The following is a 13774-nucleotide window of genomic DNA, read 5'->3' on the forward strand; positions in this document are numbered from 1 at the left end:
CGTAAAGCTAGAGAAAAGAATCTCATTCTGCTCAGTGATTTTCAAATCACGCAAATTATCTGTCTTATTTGTAAAGTGCTAATAATACAGGAAACCCAGAGGGAAGGGGGAGAGGGCTGAAGAAGAAAAATCAATTCTACCAGCTAATTTCCCCACTAATCAGATAGTTCATCCATTTTTAATTTTTTTTTCCTTACAAAAGATGCTGCCTTTATTTGAAATTTTTGGCAACTGTATTAAACAGTTTTCCTATGGACACAAACTTCAACGCCAGCAGCCTTCTGTTGCCTTTCAAGGTCACTTGAAGGAATATGAATCTGTTCAAACTGGGCACTATGTTTCTATCTGTATGCTTATTACCATTTAATTATACATTCTGCCCTCTAACGGATAATTAAAACTGTTTCAAAGCTTTTAGCTGTCACAAGATTTGTTTTCGTAAACAGAAGCTTTGCAGCATTTCCTTGAGCGCTTTCCTTTTCAGACACCACATAAAGAGGCAAATCAATGTAATCTTAGAGGAATGCTCACTGGCAGAACCAATCACTTCCTGTGTCCTTCTCATGCGGTGGCAATTTAAATGTTTTGGGCTCCCAGCAGAGATGGCCACCATGGTGCAAGGCTTTGTACAGCCAAGAAAGAAAAAGAAACCATCACTCTGGAAAGAACATTTTGCATTGCAAAGGAGACGTTGGATCTCAAGGAGCAAATCCTCCTCAGATTGGCTTGGGGCTTTTGTGATTCCCCACCCACCCCACCCCAAACTGGGCAAAGTCACAAAGGTCTGTGAGCAAACCAATGGGTCTAGAAAGGGGTTGACTATCCACCCAACAGTACTCCTTCTCCAGCAACCACCCAGCCCCAAAACACACTACCATCTTCTCCAAGGCACTGTACATTTAGAGCTGCATCATACCACTTTAGTTTCATCCTGTGTTGCAGGTCCTGCATTGAGCAGGGGCTTGGAGGGGAAGACCTCCAAGATCTATTCCAACTCTATTATTCTATGCTGATGAATGGTGGTTGCAGATGCTGCCCCTGGAAGGTTTTCCATGAGGGATGAATCTCTCAGCCTTCAAACATCTCCCCACCTCTCATGTAGTAGTGAGCATGCAAGTGGCAAGGAGGAAAGGGTCTTACCCACTTGTAGGGGCCCAGAGTAGCCCCCATCAGTTCCTTAAGTGCTCGCAAGCACTCCTGCTTCATTGTGGCTGCTACAACTGCCCAGCAAGGCTTCCCCATCCTAGCAGCTCCTAGCTATTCCTGTACCAGTAGCAGCAGCCCTCTAACTAATGCAACCTCTCGATCCCTGGCATCACACCTCTGTTGTTGTTGTTGCTGTTGGAAGTCTGGCAGATATTCCATTTATGCTTGGAAGATTTTTCCTCACATAAGTTCTGTAGCTGAGGGAAGTACATTCCACCCACTCAGACTGCAGATCTGACACTGAAATGGAAATCTGCCACATCTTCTTTTTTAAAAAAAAAACCAACACGTTTTATTTTCATCATTCTCAGCAACACAGCCACTTTGCAGTGGCGTTCAACGTACAAAAATGTAGGTACAGATGTATTTAAGCTCATTTAAAACTTGCAAATTGATTACTTGGAAAACGTTATAGTTTGCAAAATGGAAACATTAGGAGTTTAGTGTATTTTAAAAAGTTGGGAAGTGCCTATGCATTCTAACAGCAAAATAATTTGAAGCCATTACTGTCACAACTTATAGTTCTTCCTCATCTGTTTCATTTTCAATTAAGTTGAATGCATACAAAAGTTTGAATTAAATTTCAGTACCAGCTGAAAAAAAGGCATCCCAGCTGGGAGTGGGGAAGTATGTCTGCCCCAACTCCAGAATGGCTCTTGTCTTCCAGAAGAGTCTCTCAACTATTTCCTGGTCATCACCCAAAAATGATGTAGCAATTAGTTCCCATGGCAACATAGCAGCCATAGTGAATGAATGAACTTTATTACGGTCACAGACCAGGATATAAAACAAACAAAAAAAAACAAAACAAAAATAAATAAATAAAATAGCAGTTTGTTTGTTTTTTTTAACCGATAATTGTTAGAGCAAATAAGGACAAAGAAACAAGCATAGAATAAAACATCTGAATAAAATACAAGATTAAACACGGATAATGGATGGGTAAAAACTGATAATTAAAACAGATAAGAACTAAAAACAAATAAAAACACGCAGTTAAAACAACTGTAGGAGCATAAGAACTGAAAGACTTGCAGTTAAAACAACTATAAGAGGCTGCAGAGTAGAAGCCTCTGAAATAGAGGACACTCACAACTTTAGAAACTGATGTGCAAATATGGTTAAAACAGACAATTAAAACAATTGTAAAACAATGTACAACAATAAATTTAGAAACAATGTATTTCAATAAACTATCCCAGAGAGTTGACTCAGAGTCACCCATGGAACCGAGTTTGGGGATTTTCATGCCGGACTATTTTGAGTAGGGCGATGGGCTGCGCCTACAGATTTGTACACAGACCATCCAGGTCATCTTCTGGTCTTTGCCTAATGGCAAAAGGTCAAATTTTTGCTTTTGTGGGAGGTCGGCGAGCCTCACCAGTAGGGGATGAATGCTCTTACTGTGTGCCTCTTCATAAAAGGGACATCTAAATAACAAGTGTTCTGGGCTTCCTGTCTCTCCCAATGGACAGGTGCAAAGTCTCTGAGCATAGGGGACTTTTCTAAAAGCTCCATCCACGACTGGCGAGGGAAGAGCCAAGCTTCTGACGAGTGTAAAGGCCCTCCTTGCATTTCTAGATACGAGAAAGAAGAGATATGCTGCCGGTGCGGCTATATATCTCTCGATTTCTCCAATTTTATAGTCGGGGCACCTTGCACAGTCCTGTTGTCTCTCAGTGTCTAATATTCTTTGCCTGACCATAGCTTTTGCCTGGCCCAAGCCCAGATTTAGAAGGGCTTGAGGGGCAAAACCCAATTTTTGGAGGGTGTTCAGGACTCCAGTCTGCCAGCCTGACTGGAATTGGTCACAAAGGCTCAATGGGGCTATCCCTCGGGGGAGCAGATTCAATGTCAGCCATTTGTAGATTGATATTAGGCAGATGCTAGCCTCCACTCTCATCATCCCCGTTTCCAAGCTAACCCATGCGTTTGAGACACATCTGGGGACTTGGAGGAGAGCTCTAAGAAGTCTAGATTGGACTCTCTCAAGGGGGAAGAAAGCAGAGGAAGGCGGACCCAAAAAGAAACCATACAGGAGTTGTGCCAAAGTTTTGGCCTTGTATAATTTTAGAGCTGCGGGGACGAAGAAGCCCCCTTGTGCCCTAAAGAATTTAAGGATACAATTTGTGGTCTTTTCCGCTGAACTCCCAATGGAGTTTATGTGTAGTTTGTTGCTTCCTGAGGCCTGTACCACCATTCCTAGATGGTAGTTTGTGACTTGTTCTAATTTATGGCCTTGGAGTTCCCAGCTTCTAAGCTTTGGTTTTTTCCCCAAAAGCGTACCAGCCATAGTTTATTTATCAAAGAATGTGCTAGGCCAGCAGTCCATCTGCCCTATTAAGAATTTCTTTCTAACTCCCAACCTTAAAACAATAGTATTTGATGATCATTCCCCATGCATGTACCTTGACATGATGCAGACCTGCCAAACGCATGGTTTGTGTAAACCAACACCTGCACAGGGAAATGGCAGACCTGGCCATTGTAATCTGCATGAGCCCAGCAGCTCCCTGCTGCAACCATGTAAACAGCAATTACTGTATAGTCGATGTGATTTAGAGACACTCTTCCAAACAAATAGCACCAGTATAGGAGGAGCTCAGTATGAATACAGGCCTGACGGCATCATTGCAGTGAATCTTGCTAATGCAAATATTTGATGCAATGGATCCTCCTTTAACAAGCTTCTTTAAACAAGCATCCAGCCTTATCTGTAAATGTAAAATTAAAATATTTTTCTATTCTGCTGTGTGTCGCCCCCTTCCCCACACCCCCGCAAATTAGTTCAGCCCTTTCTGAGCATTAGGCCAGGTTTGGGGTGTTCATGGGTCCATCTTCGCTGCTGGAGGTTCAGGTAGCCTCAGTGGCTAAGACTGCCTTTTGCCAGCTGCTACAGGTACACTAACTACATGATTCATGAACTGGTAAGAATCAGTACTTATGCTGCACTTTATGTGGGGCTACTGTTGGGCCTAGTTCAGAGGTCCCTGCTGGGTCAAAATGCTGCAGCTAGACTGGTGGTGAAGATAAGCAACCAACAGCACATAACCCTGGTTCTTAAAACCTTGCATTAGCTACCCAAATGCTACCAGGCCATGTGCCTTGTATTAATTTACAAGGCTCTTAACAACTGGCAGTCAGTGTAGCTTAAGGAACACCTTGTGCCTTATATCTGTGCCTGACCACTGAGGTCTTTGAGGGAGTCCCTGTGAATGGTGCTCCATGGCTCACATTCATCAGCATCACATTCATAAAATTTATATACCACTTAATTGTTTAAAAACCACACCTCTCAAAGTGGTTCATCAAAAGCAGTTTTTTAATAGCATCTTTTCACAAAGAGAAGAAGCAGCTGATAAAGAGTCAAGAATATGTGTTTTGCTGTCCTTTGTAATATGGATACAAGTTATTTACCTTTCCCTTACCATACGCCCTTTCCCGCATAAAGCTAATGCACTTTATGTGGATCAAGTCCCCATACAACCCAGAATGGGATGAACACATGGCCCAGGCTAAAGTTCAGATCCAAGAATTCAAACCACTTGAATGCCTCTAACTCAAATGAAGCTAGCAAGGGCCAAATCCAGAGAATCAGTCCAAAGGTTATAGACTGGAACACTGTACAAAACCCAAACTCAATCCATTGGCAGCATCAGCTACTGTTTCTTTCCATAGGGCTAATCCAAGCCTTGCTCAGAATCCAGGCACAGTGCTTTGTTGGATCAGATTTGATCACCCTGATTCCAACACAGGTGCAGCTAAGCAGAGCTGGCAACAAGTCCTGACATATAGGAACACAGCCAGTTGAAGAGTTTGACCCCATAAATGCCACAGTTAAGTGTATTAGCCACTAAGATGTTATAGGGCTGTATTCTGCTGAAGCATAGCTGCCCTTCAGAAATTGAAGCACTAGAAAAGCTGCGCAGAACTAAATCTAGGCCAAATAGCTCCACTAAAACCACCACTTTCATGGGACCGTTCGTTCTTTGTCACTTGAGATAGAGATATTAAAAAAGATACCGAGATAGATTTAGAAGGACTAGAGATGTGAAGGCCTGGCAAAATACTAGCAAAACAGGGGAACATGCCCCATTTTCCACACCCCTCCCAATTTTTCCATTACAGTGGTACCTCAGGTTAAGTACTTAATTCATTCCGGAGGTCGGTACTTAACCTGCAACTGTTCTTAACCTGAAGCACCACTTTAGCTGCTGCCGCCGCGCTGCCAGAGCACGATTTCTGTTCTCATTCTGAAGCAAAGTTCTTAACCTGAAGCACTATTTCTGGGTTAGCGGAGTCTGTAACCTGAAGCGTATGTAACCTGAAGCATATGTAACTTGAGGTACCACTGTACTATTTGGAGGGGGGACTTTGCATCTCTATTTCATACCAACGAATCTGACTGTAATTTGTTTCAACCTGCTTTTAATGTATTTCTATATTGTTATGACCTGCCAATATGAGGTGGCAGAGGGCTTTCTAGTAAAAGCTTTGCCCCCCACTTCAAGTGGTAGCTTGGCTGGTCTTAGCTCCTTGGAAATGGGCCAACAGTGGCTGCCATATTGTTTTCTCATAGAATACAACATACTGAGTCATGCCATTGGTCCATCGAGCTCATTATTGTCTATACTGCTTGGCAGTAGCTCTCTGGGGTTCCAGGTGGGTCGCTCCCAGCCCTACCTAGTGATGTCAGGGATTGATTCTTGTATTTTCTTCATGCAAAGCAGATGCTCTACACTGAGCTGTGGTGCATCACATTTACCTCTTCACACAGAGAACTCCCAAGATTGTGGAACCTTGGTTGCACAGGGTCCCAGAAGATGGGGAAACCTCCATGTGAAGCAGTATTTCTGTGTAGGATTCCCCACCTTACTTTGCCACACTAGCCCAACAACAGTGGTTTTAGAACTGGGGAGAACTGTGTGCCATGGGGCGGACCGTCCTGTAGTGTCAGTGTACTCTCTGAACTTTCTGTTCCTCTTTCAGTGCTAAATGCATGAAAAGGGCTGGAAATGAAAGAAAACAGATCTCTTTTGGTCAAATTTGGGATCATGGGGCAGATCCAGCTTTCAGCTTTCAGCTGCAATGCATTACAAAATGAGTTTGCAATATTGGTGACTAATTTCTGCAGAAGGCTTTTTATCTAGATGAAACTAGATGGAGCACTACGATACACACATACACACATGTTACTTTAACAATGACCTAAAACTCTCTTACATTATTGTTAGAGAATCATGCATGTACTCTATACATGGCAGCCTGCTTCCTTCTTCAAAGCATTTTGATATAAGACGCACAAATAATGGCACTTTTCACGCATCCCTTCTCTTGACTATAGGTTGTACCTCTCTCAAGTTCACTGCTAGTTTTAATCCTAGGAAACCTTGACCAGCTGATATTTCAGCAGTTAATGGAAGCTCATTTTTCCATGGTATCTTGAGGTTTGGCTCTATTCAGCTTTCACAAGGACTTTTTGGTCTTTTGTTAGAACACATAAATAACGACCTTCAGAGATTCTGACGATCAATACACATGAGCTTTCATTACAGCTTCTTCAGTGAATTAATCAAATTACGTGGGACAAATGATTAGCTGCATTATCGTCACCTTTTCTGTTAGGACAATTTGTATATCTTAGAACACAGACTTTAAGTCCTAGTGGATCATTACTCCTTGTGATGGGCACATCCCAGTCCACTGGGTCCTGCGTTGCCTGCAGAAGGGAGACCCGGCCACAGCAAAGTGGACTCCTCTGCTCAGTCCACCTTACCTCTGTTAAGCAACTTCCTGCCACCAGATAAAGGGATATTTTTCTACAAACCTGCCCCTTTATCAGCCAGCTTAAAAAACCTTCCTGGAGTCTCCCTGATGCCTTCTTCTCACATTGCCCCAGAATGATGCTATGTGCAGACCAGAATTGACCAGATCACCACTGCTGCTGCCACCAGGCTCACCCACATAGGAGGGAGCCCTTTAGAAGGTATTTTGCCAAGGTCCCCTTCAACCTCATGCTAGCCCATAAAAGCTAACTGTATCTGAGGAAAATGTGGAAAGAAGGCTTTTCTTGCACATGCTGCATTCATACGTCAGGTTTGTCTGATTCCTCCTATAAAATTGGCATGTCTTGTTTGACATTATTGAGCTAAATGGAACTGTCTGCTTGTTTTTGAAGCAGACCAGGTCATTTCCCTTTCCATGTCCTTGTGTATCATAGACCAATTACACGTCAAGAAAAGGCCTCAAAATCTAAATATCTTTAGCATGGGAGACTTAGGTTACTAAAAAATATCCATCCTGATAGTAATGGAATAATTGGGAAAAGCAATGGACTATGAGTAGTTTTGTGGTGTGCCATGCAATTCTCAGAAGCTGAGCAGCAAAGATGTGCGAGAACATGTGTGCCCCCTGACTTCTACCACAAAATGGTGGCCAAAAAGGACTTGATTGTGCAGTGGGTAGCCCATGCAAAACATAATAAATGCTCTTACTGTGCATTTACTTCCCATTCATTGACAAGAAATTGTTCTAGGCTAAAACAACGTAGAGTGAAATCTGAAAGGCATTTGACGAGCAAAACTGTGTCTGACAGTAGTTGTTCCTTCTAAAATCCCCTTTAAAGCCACATTAAAATGATGACAGCAGCTTTTTTCTGCTGCCATTTTTAGCTTCTGTTATGTTTGCCCATACATTATCTCCCTCACCACCACCCCTGCCACCCCTTCCTGGGAAGATGGCCCATTCTTATGCCCTTGTTCAGGCTGCAAGTGAAAATGAATTTGATAGCCTGACCTCATCATCCAAGGTCAGGATCGAAATTGGCACATTTATCAGTCTCTGCTCAAAAAAAGGCCAAAGTCTAGAATTATGGAACCGTGATGCTTTGGGGATAGGCTGTCAAGATTTCGTGATGAAGTTTGTACAGTTCTGCCTGTATGTCTGTGACTAATCTGTTGCTGAATTATTCTTCTATCTACAAAATCATTTTTCCTCCCCACCCCCACCCCAGTCCTTCAGTTCTATTTCACACACCCACAAACCACAGACTTGGGCTTTAACTCGGTTCTTCTGTTAGAGATGAGATCCGCAACCAAAATACTTTCAGATTTATTTGGCTAATGATTACAAATCATTGCCACATTTTAAAAGTTCCCTTTACCATGCGTATCTTGAAAAGTATACAAACAGCCGTGCGCTTTTTTGCAAATATATATGGTAGTCTTGCTTTAGGGCTAAAATGTCCTTGAAAGACTTTTTACAAAATGTATTCAATAACGAAATGCAGAATTGATGCGGTGGTAAAGCGGGGGGTGGGGTGGGAGCCTGCATCAACTAAAAAGGGCACTGTATGCTAATAAGCAAATGTGAATCCTTATCAAGAACTGTTTCTCTAAATGGCAAAGAATCACTTTCCCTTTTTAGGGCTTGTAATGATTTTAAGACCTAAAATAAATGCAGCAGCTTGGGCATTAAACAATCATTAATGCTTCTCATGGGCAGAATCTTTTGCTATTGTGCTAACTTAAAGACGTAATGTGTTTGGATTTGATGAATAATGTCATTTGAAGTTTGAACTCTTATGTGTCTGCATATTGATGGGGCAGAGCCATTTATGGCTGGCAGCTGGCAAAATGTCCAGTGCTTCCTACAATATAGTTTAAGCAACTTATGTTTTTAAAATAATAATAATAATACAAGAGTGGCCTGTCCTTCTGGGAGGGTCAAAGTCCTTAGATCAAATGCTTTGAATTAAGCATGTTACAATTTGAATTCTTCAGAGCACATCTAGCTGTGCAGCACCTTGGACAGCAGCCAGAGAGGACACTACTGGACTAGATGATCCCTTTTGGTATAGGGCAACTTACAGCTCTCTCTCATAATAACAGGTCTTAGGAGTCATTCAGTTAAATTAGCCATAGTTTTGGAACATATAAAAGACTGTGCTATATCATACAGCATTTAAGTTAAGAGAGAATGTGTTACCACAAGGTATTGTTTGGCCTGCTAGAATTCATGGATGAATTTGTATAGCCCATGTAAGTCATTATGCCCCACCTTAATTTGACTACTCCTTTACATAGCACAGATGTGCCATATAAACTTTTGTTCCTTTCTTCATGGTGAGGAATGAGTGGAGAAAAGCCAGGGCCATCAATGGCCCCTTGCGGTAGTGCATGATATTGAAAGTGAGGTCTGCTGCTGAAATCTACAGCAAATTAACAAACTAGAATGAGTCAGTGCAACTTGTGACCCAGAAGGTTGAACCTCTCTCACCTTGGATGGTGGCCCACCAGAAACTTAAAAGCCCTGTATTTTCTGCCTGTTTTGGACTGTAAAAATGTAAAGTAGGAGGTAAGGTATCTGTGTGTGGAAGGGAAGTCAAGCACCTGGTAGGTCAGAGTACATGGCTGGTGGGCCAGTTTCCCTCGGTCGATCACAAACTGAACTAGATTTGAAGCATGTGACGCCTTCTTGCACAACAAGCATATCTAATGCTCATCAGAATACTCTCTTTTTCTTTCATGTCTTCACCACGATCTGTCACAGAACACAAGCTGAACACAAGAGTAAGTGAGTATGACATACTTATTGATTTCACTGTTAGTCAAGGGGCTTTGTTTATACATGCATTTTACAGCCGGAGTATTGGCCCTTGGGGAAAAGCCATGGCAATCAATTTAATTAGGAGGCTTTCAGAAATCATGTCTCTCCCATGTCTCTCCCCATTAACCTTAATGAACCCCAAGACATGTTTATAGTGCGTTTCCCCTTCGAAGGCTTCTGTACGGTAAGCATCAAAACGCCTCACTATAATGAGTGGGATCTGTGGTTTCCTTTCCCCTTTAAGGTTTTCTTTGATGGTGTTAAGCTAGAGTAGATTTGAACATTAAAAGGTCAGGGGGGTTTCAGCTTTGCTTCAAAAGGAGCCCCAACCACAACTTTTATAAGTCTTTGATATGAGATGACGAAGAAGAGTGATTTGGCCTAGAGGTGAGCCTGGGAAATCAGACAGACTCCACCTGAAAAGTTGTGGAAGTTCATGTCAATCTTCTTTTCAATCAAACAGAAGAAACTTTGAGGACAGTTCAGATGGATTATTCAGGATCAGAGTAGACTTGATGCTAACTGTATACAGTAGTTGTCATTATTAATGGTGGCAGTAAATCTAACTCCTCCCTCCTCCAAAATGTCTGATGTCACAATGTGTCCTGTGGCAAAATATTTATTTTATTTCGCAACATTTATATACTGCCCGATTGTCATACAGCCTCAAAGGAGCTTACAAAAAGCATAAAGTATGAAATTATCAGTTAAAAGCAAGTATCTAAAGCTTAAAATAAAATAAAAGCAGACATAAGCTAAAACCAGATCTAAACACATGACAGCTTCTACACATACTTATCACAGAGCCCCATTTAACTATGTTTAACAACAGTAACTTAACATGCAGGACAGTGAACTGGTCAGAGATAGAGTTGTTCCTGAAGAGTATTCACATGTCAGCTGCCTCACTCTTCCCATAAATGGTACGCCATCTCATAACAGCAGGCTCCTTTTTGTGTCTATTTGTGTATGTGTTTTGAACTGAAGGATTTTGAAATTATATGTCTCTCTGGTGGTTGCTCTTTAAACATGGCTTAGTTAACCCATCAAAAGAGCCTGGAAGTTCAGAATGCCCTGGCAAACAAGAAGATTCCTTGGATTAAGCATTAGGAAGTTTTTCGAACTCTTAAGAGCAGTGAGAGGCTAGATAGGCACTTGCAAAAAGGGCAGTTGGTATTTGCTATGCAGGATAAAGATCAGATGATATGAGCATCGTTTCCTTTTCAGCTCTCATCTCATCGCAAGATCTTTGCATCTGCAGTGCTTCCTATTTATTAAGATCTTAACTGCAATATATTAATAATGGATTCTTTATGCTTTGAGGGACTTTTCTAGTTCATTTATTTTTCATGCTGTATTTTAGGAGTTGTATAAGTGTTATTATATTTTTACCATATGTAACTTTTGTTTATTATATTGCCATCCACTGAATTTCCCCCTTGGGAAAGCACAGCAGGATACAAATTAGGTTATATTTTATAATATAAATAATTCTGTGTGCAAACAAACACATAACTCTTCTCATCAGTTTGATAACTGTAAAATACCTCAACAGTTCCATCCACCCAAAAGTATATTGGAAGGCTGATGTTTTCAGATAAGTGCTCTGGTCCATGGGGTCACGAAGAGTCGGATACGACTAAACGACTAAACAACAACAACAAATGGGCACGATGCAATGATGGTTGTGGACTGTGACATCTTCTTTGAGAACACTTAAGGCTACAATCCTATACCCACATACCTTGGAGTAAGTTACACTAAGCTCAGTAGACTTACTTCTGAGTAGACATGTATCAGATTGCCCTGTAATCCTGACTTTAAATTCTTCCTATGGAAATAAATAGAACACGTACTGCAGCCCTCTACAGGCTCACTGTTGAATTGAATGGGTTTTACTTCTGAGTAGACATGCATGCATTTGCACTATTATGTTCTTATGACCTATGGCCATTGCTGTTTCCCAGAAAAGCAGTGCACTACCTAGTAGAAAATTCCAGCTCATCAGAGCTATATTCCAAATTGTCCAAAGATTTGGTCAGTGATACCAACAGTTCAATGAATTTATAATTACTATTTTGGGGTGTGGGGTGTGGCTGAAACAGAATATTTTAAGGTTGTAGAAATAACATTGGCAATGTCTCATTTCTCCATCATTTGGGCAACCCCAACAAAAACAATATGTGTTTACTATAAACTGCTGGCCCATCAAGAAAGCAGGTAAAAGAGCACAAAATACCTGAACCCAAAACTGTAATGGTTTCCAGCCTCTAAGTACATGCAAATGGCTATACTTCCCTGGTCGGCTAAGGGCATTATCTCAACAAAAGAACTGGTTTGGTAGCCTTTTCTACTAGATGCTAAACCTCCCTGGATATAGGTTCACAGGCCTGGAAGGAACCTGTGGATATCACCCAGACTGTTCCCCAAACCATAGATAGACACACAGAACCATACATAGATGGTTTGAGGGTTTTTGTTTCTTAACAATCAAGTGGTATATAATTTTTATGAAATAAAATAAATAATAAAATAAAACAGAGAAATAGTTCTTATGCCTATATCATTGGCTAGTGCAGTAATTTCTGCACTCTTTCCCCCACAGACCACTGGAAAGTTGCTGGGGGGCTTGAGGGACCACTTAATGGTTTTCCTGTTGGTTTCTGCTTCCTCACTGAGCAGCGAATGCATGTCACAAGACATTGTTTTGCATTCCACAGTCCAAGTTACTGTTGGATTCCCACGGGAATGGGAGACTGGATGTGACATTCACTGGTTTCCTGTTTTTCAGTGTTCTCTCGGTTTCTTTGTTAGAGAGACAGTTGCTTCTCTGCTCTCACAGAGGCAGGATGCATGTTTGTATGCTCTCAGCATAGCTTGTAAATAAATTAGCATGTGGCACATTTATCTGCTTATCCTTCTGCTGTGTGGACTACTCTGCTTGGGCTCAAGATAAGACGAGCCTGTATCAGCTTCAGATGGGCCGAAGCTGGTCAAAATCTCACATTTCCTACTTATTGTAGCAATTGTAATGCCTTGTGTTCGATACTATATGATTTCCTATTGCATTTTTATATACATGTTCTTTGGGAACCCCTAGGATAGCGGCCACCTAAAAATGCCATCTAATAACAATTTTTCAATGTATGCAATTTATTTCTGTCAATGTATACAGTTTTTGGGTTGTTGTTGTTTTTTGTATTGTATTCCATTGTCAGAGCTACTGTCCTTGAGAACCCATGAAGGACAAATGTAAATCTTAATGTATGCGATAACATGTACTGCTGTAGCATCTTCTAGTGTGACTATCTCTAATTAGTAAATTAATACTCTGCCATTTGAAATAATCACACTCCACCGATAAATAGGAAACAAAGCACAGACATTGTCTACAATTCTGGGGACTGTTCAGCTGCTAACATGCCTCTCCCATAACTCTTTTGACTCTGTTAAGATAATCATGTACCATCTGCCTTTAGCCTCAGGCTGGCTGTGATGTGTGTTCAGGACAAATAAAAAGGACAATCAAAGGTATGCACCCTGCCCCTGGTAAGCATTGGGATCATCTTGCAATCTTTTTTAAACCAAAAATCTATAATATTTTCATTTGAATCTCTTCATTGGTATAGCTAGCATTCTTACACAAAAACCCAAAAATGGACTTCTGTTAGATGTAAAAAATGACAAACAGCTGACATTTCTTTCTAATACTCCTTTAATTATGAGTTGCTGCAAGCGATGGAAATGTCACTCAGTGCTCTGAGGCCATTTTGTCCCTGCAAGGGTGGGTACCTTAAGGGACCTCTACTATGATGACTACTGAACTTTTAAACTTAGATTACTCACACATTTTGATTCACATGTGCAGATTAACTTCTAAGCAAATTAAAATTTGCCCCCAGGAAGAAATGACCCTTCTGCGCATGCTCCAGAATGTAACTTCCAGTTAAGAATAGGCCAG

The 13774-nt window shown here is 41.3% G+C and overlaps 1 protein-coding gene across 5 annotated transcripts in view; it reads left to right on the forward strand.

Moving 5' to 3' along the window:
* Positions 1 to 13774, forward strand: part of LOC309531227 (uncharacterized protein) — a 216470-nt gene that overhangs the window by 15093 nt on the left and 187603 nt on the right. For all 5 annotated transcript variants that reach the window (XM_082220610.1, XM_082220613.1, XM_082220614.1 and 2 more), the window contains exon 3: positions 9757 to 9780. In XM_082220610.1, the coding sequence (XP_082076736.1) occupies positions 9757 to 9780 (24 nt within the window). The remainder of the gene's footprint in view (positions 1 to 9756; positions 9781 to 13774) is intronic.

Source organism: Podarcis vaucheri, assembly GCF_965113315.1.
Source record: "Podarcis vaucheri genome assembly, chromosome: 4".
NCBI lineage: Eukaryota > Metazoa > Chordata > Lepidosauria > Squamata > Lacertidae > Podarcis > Podarcis vaucheri.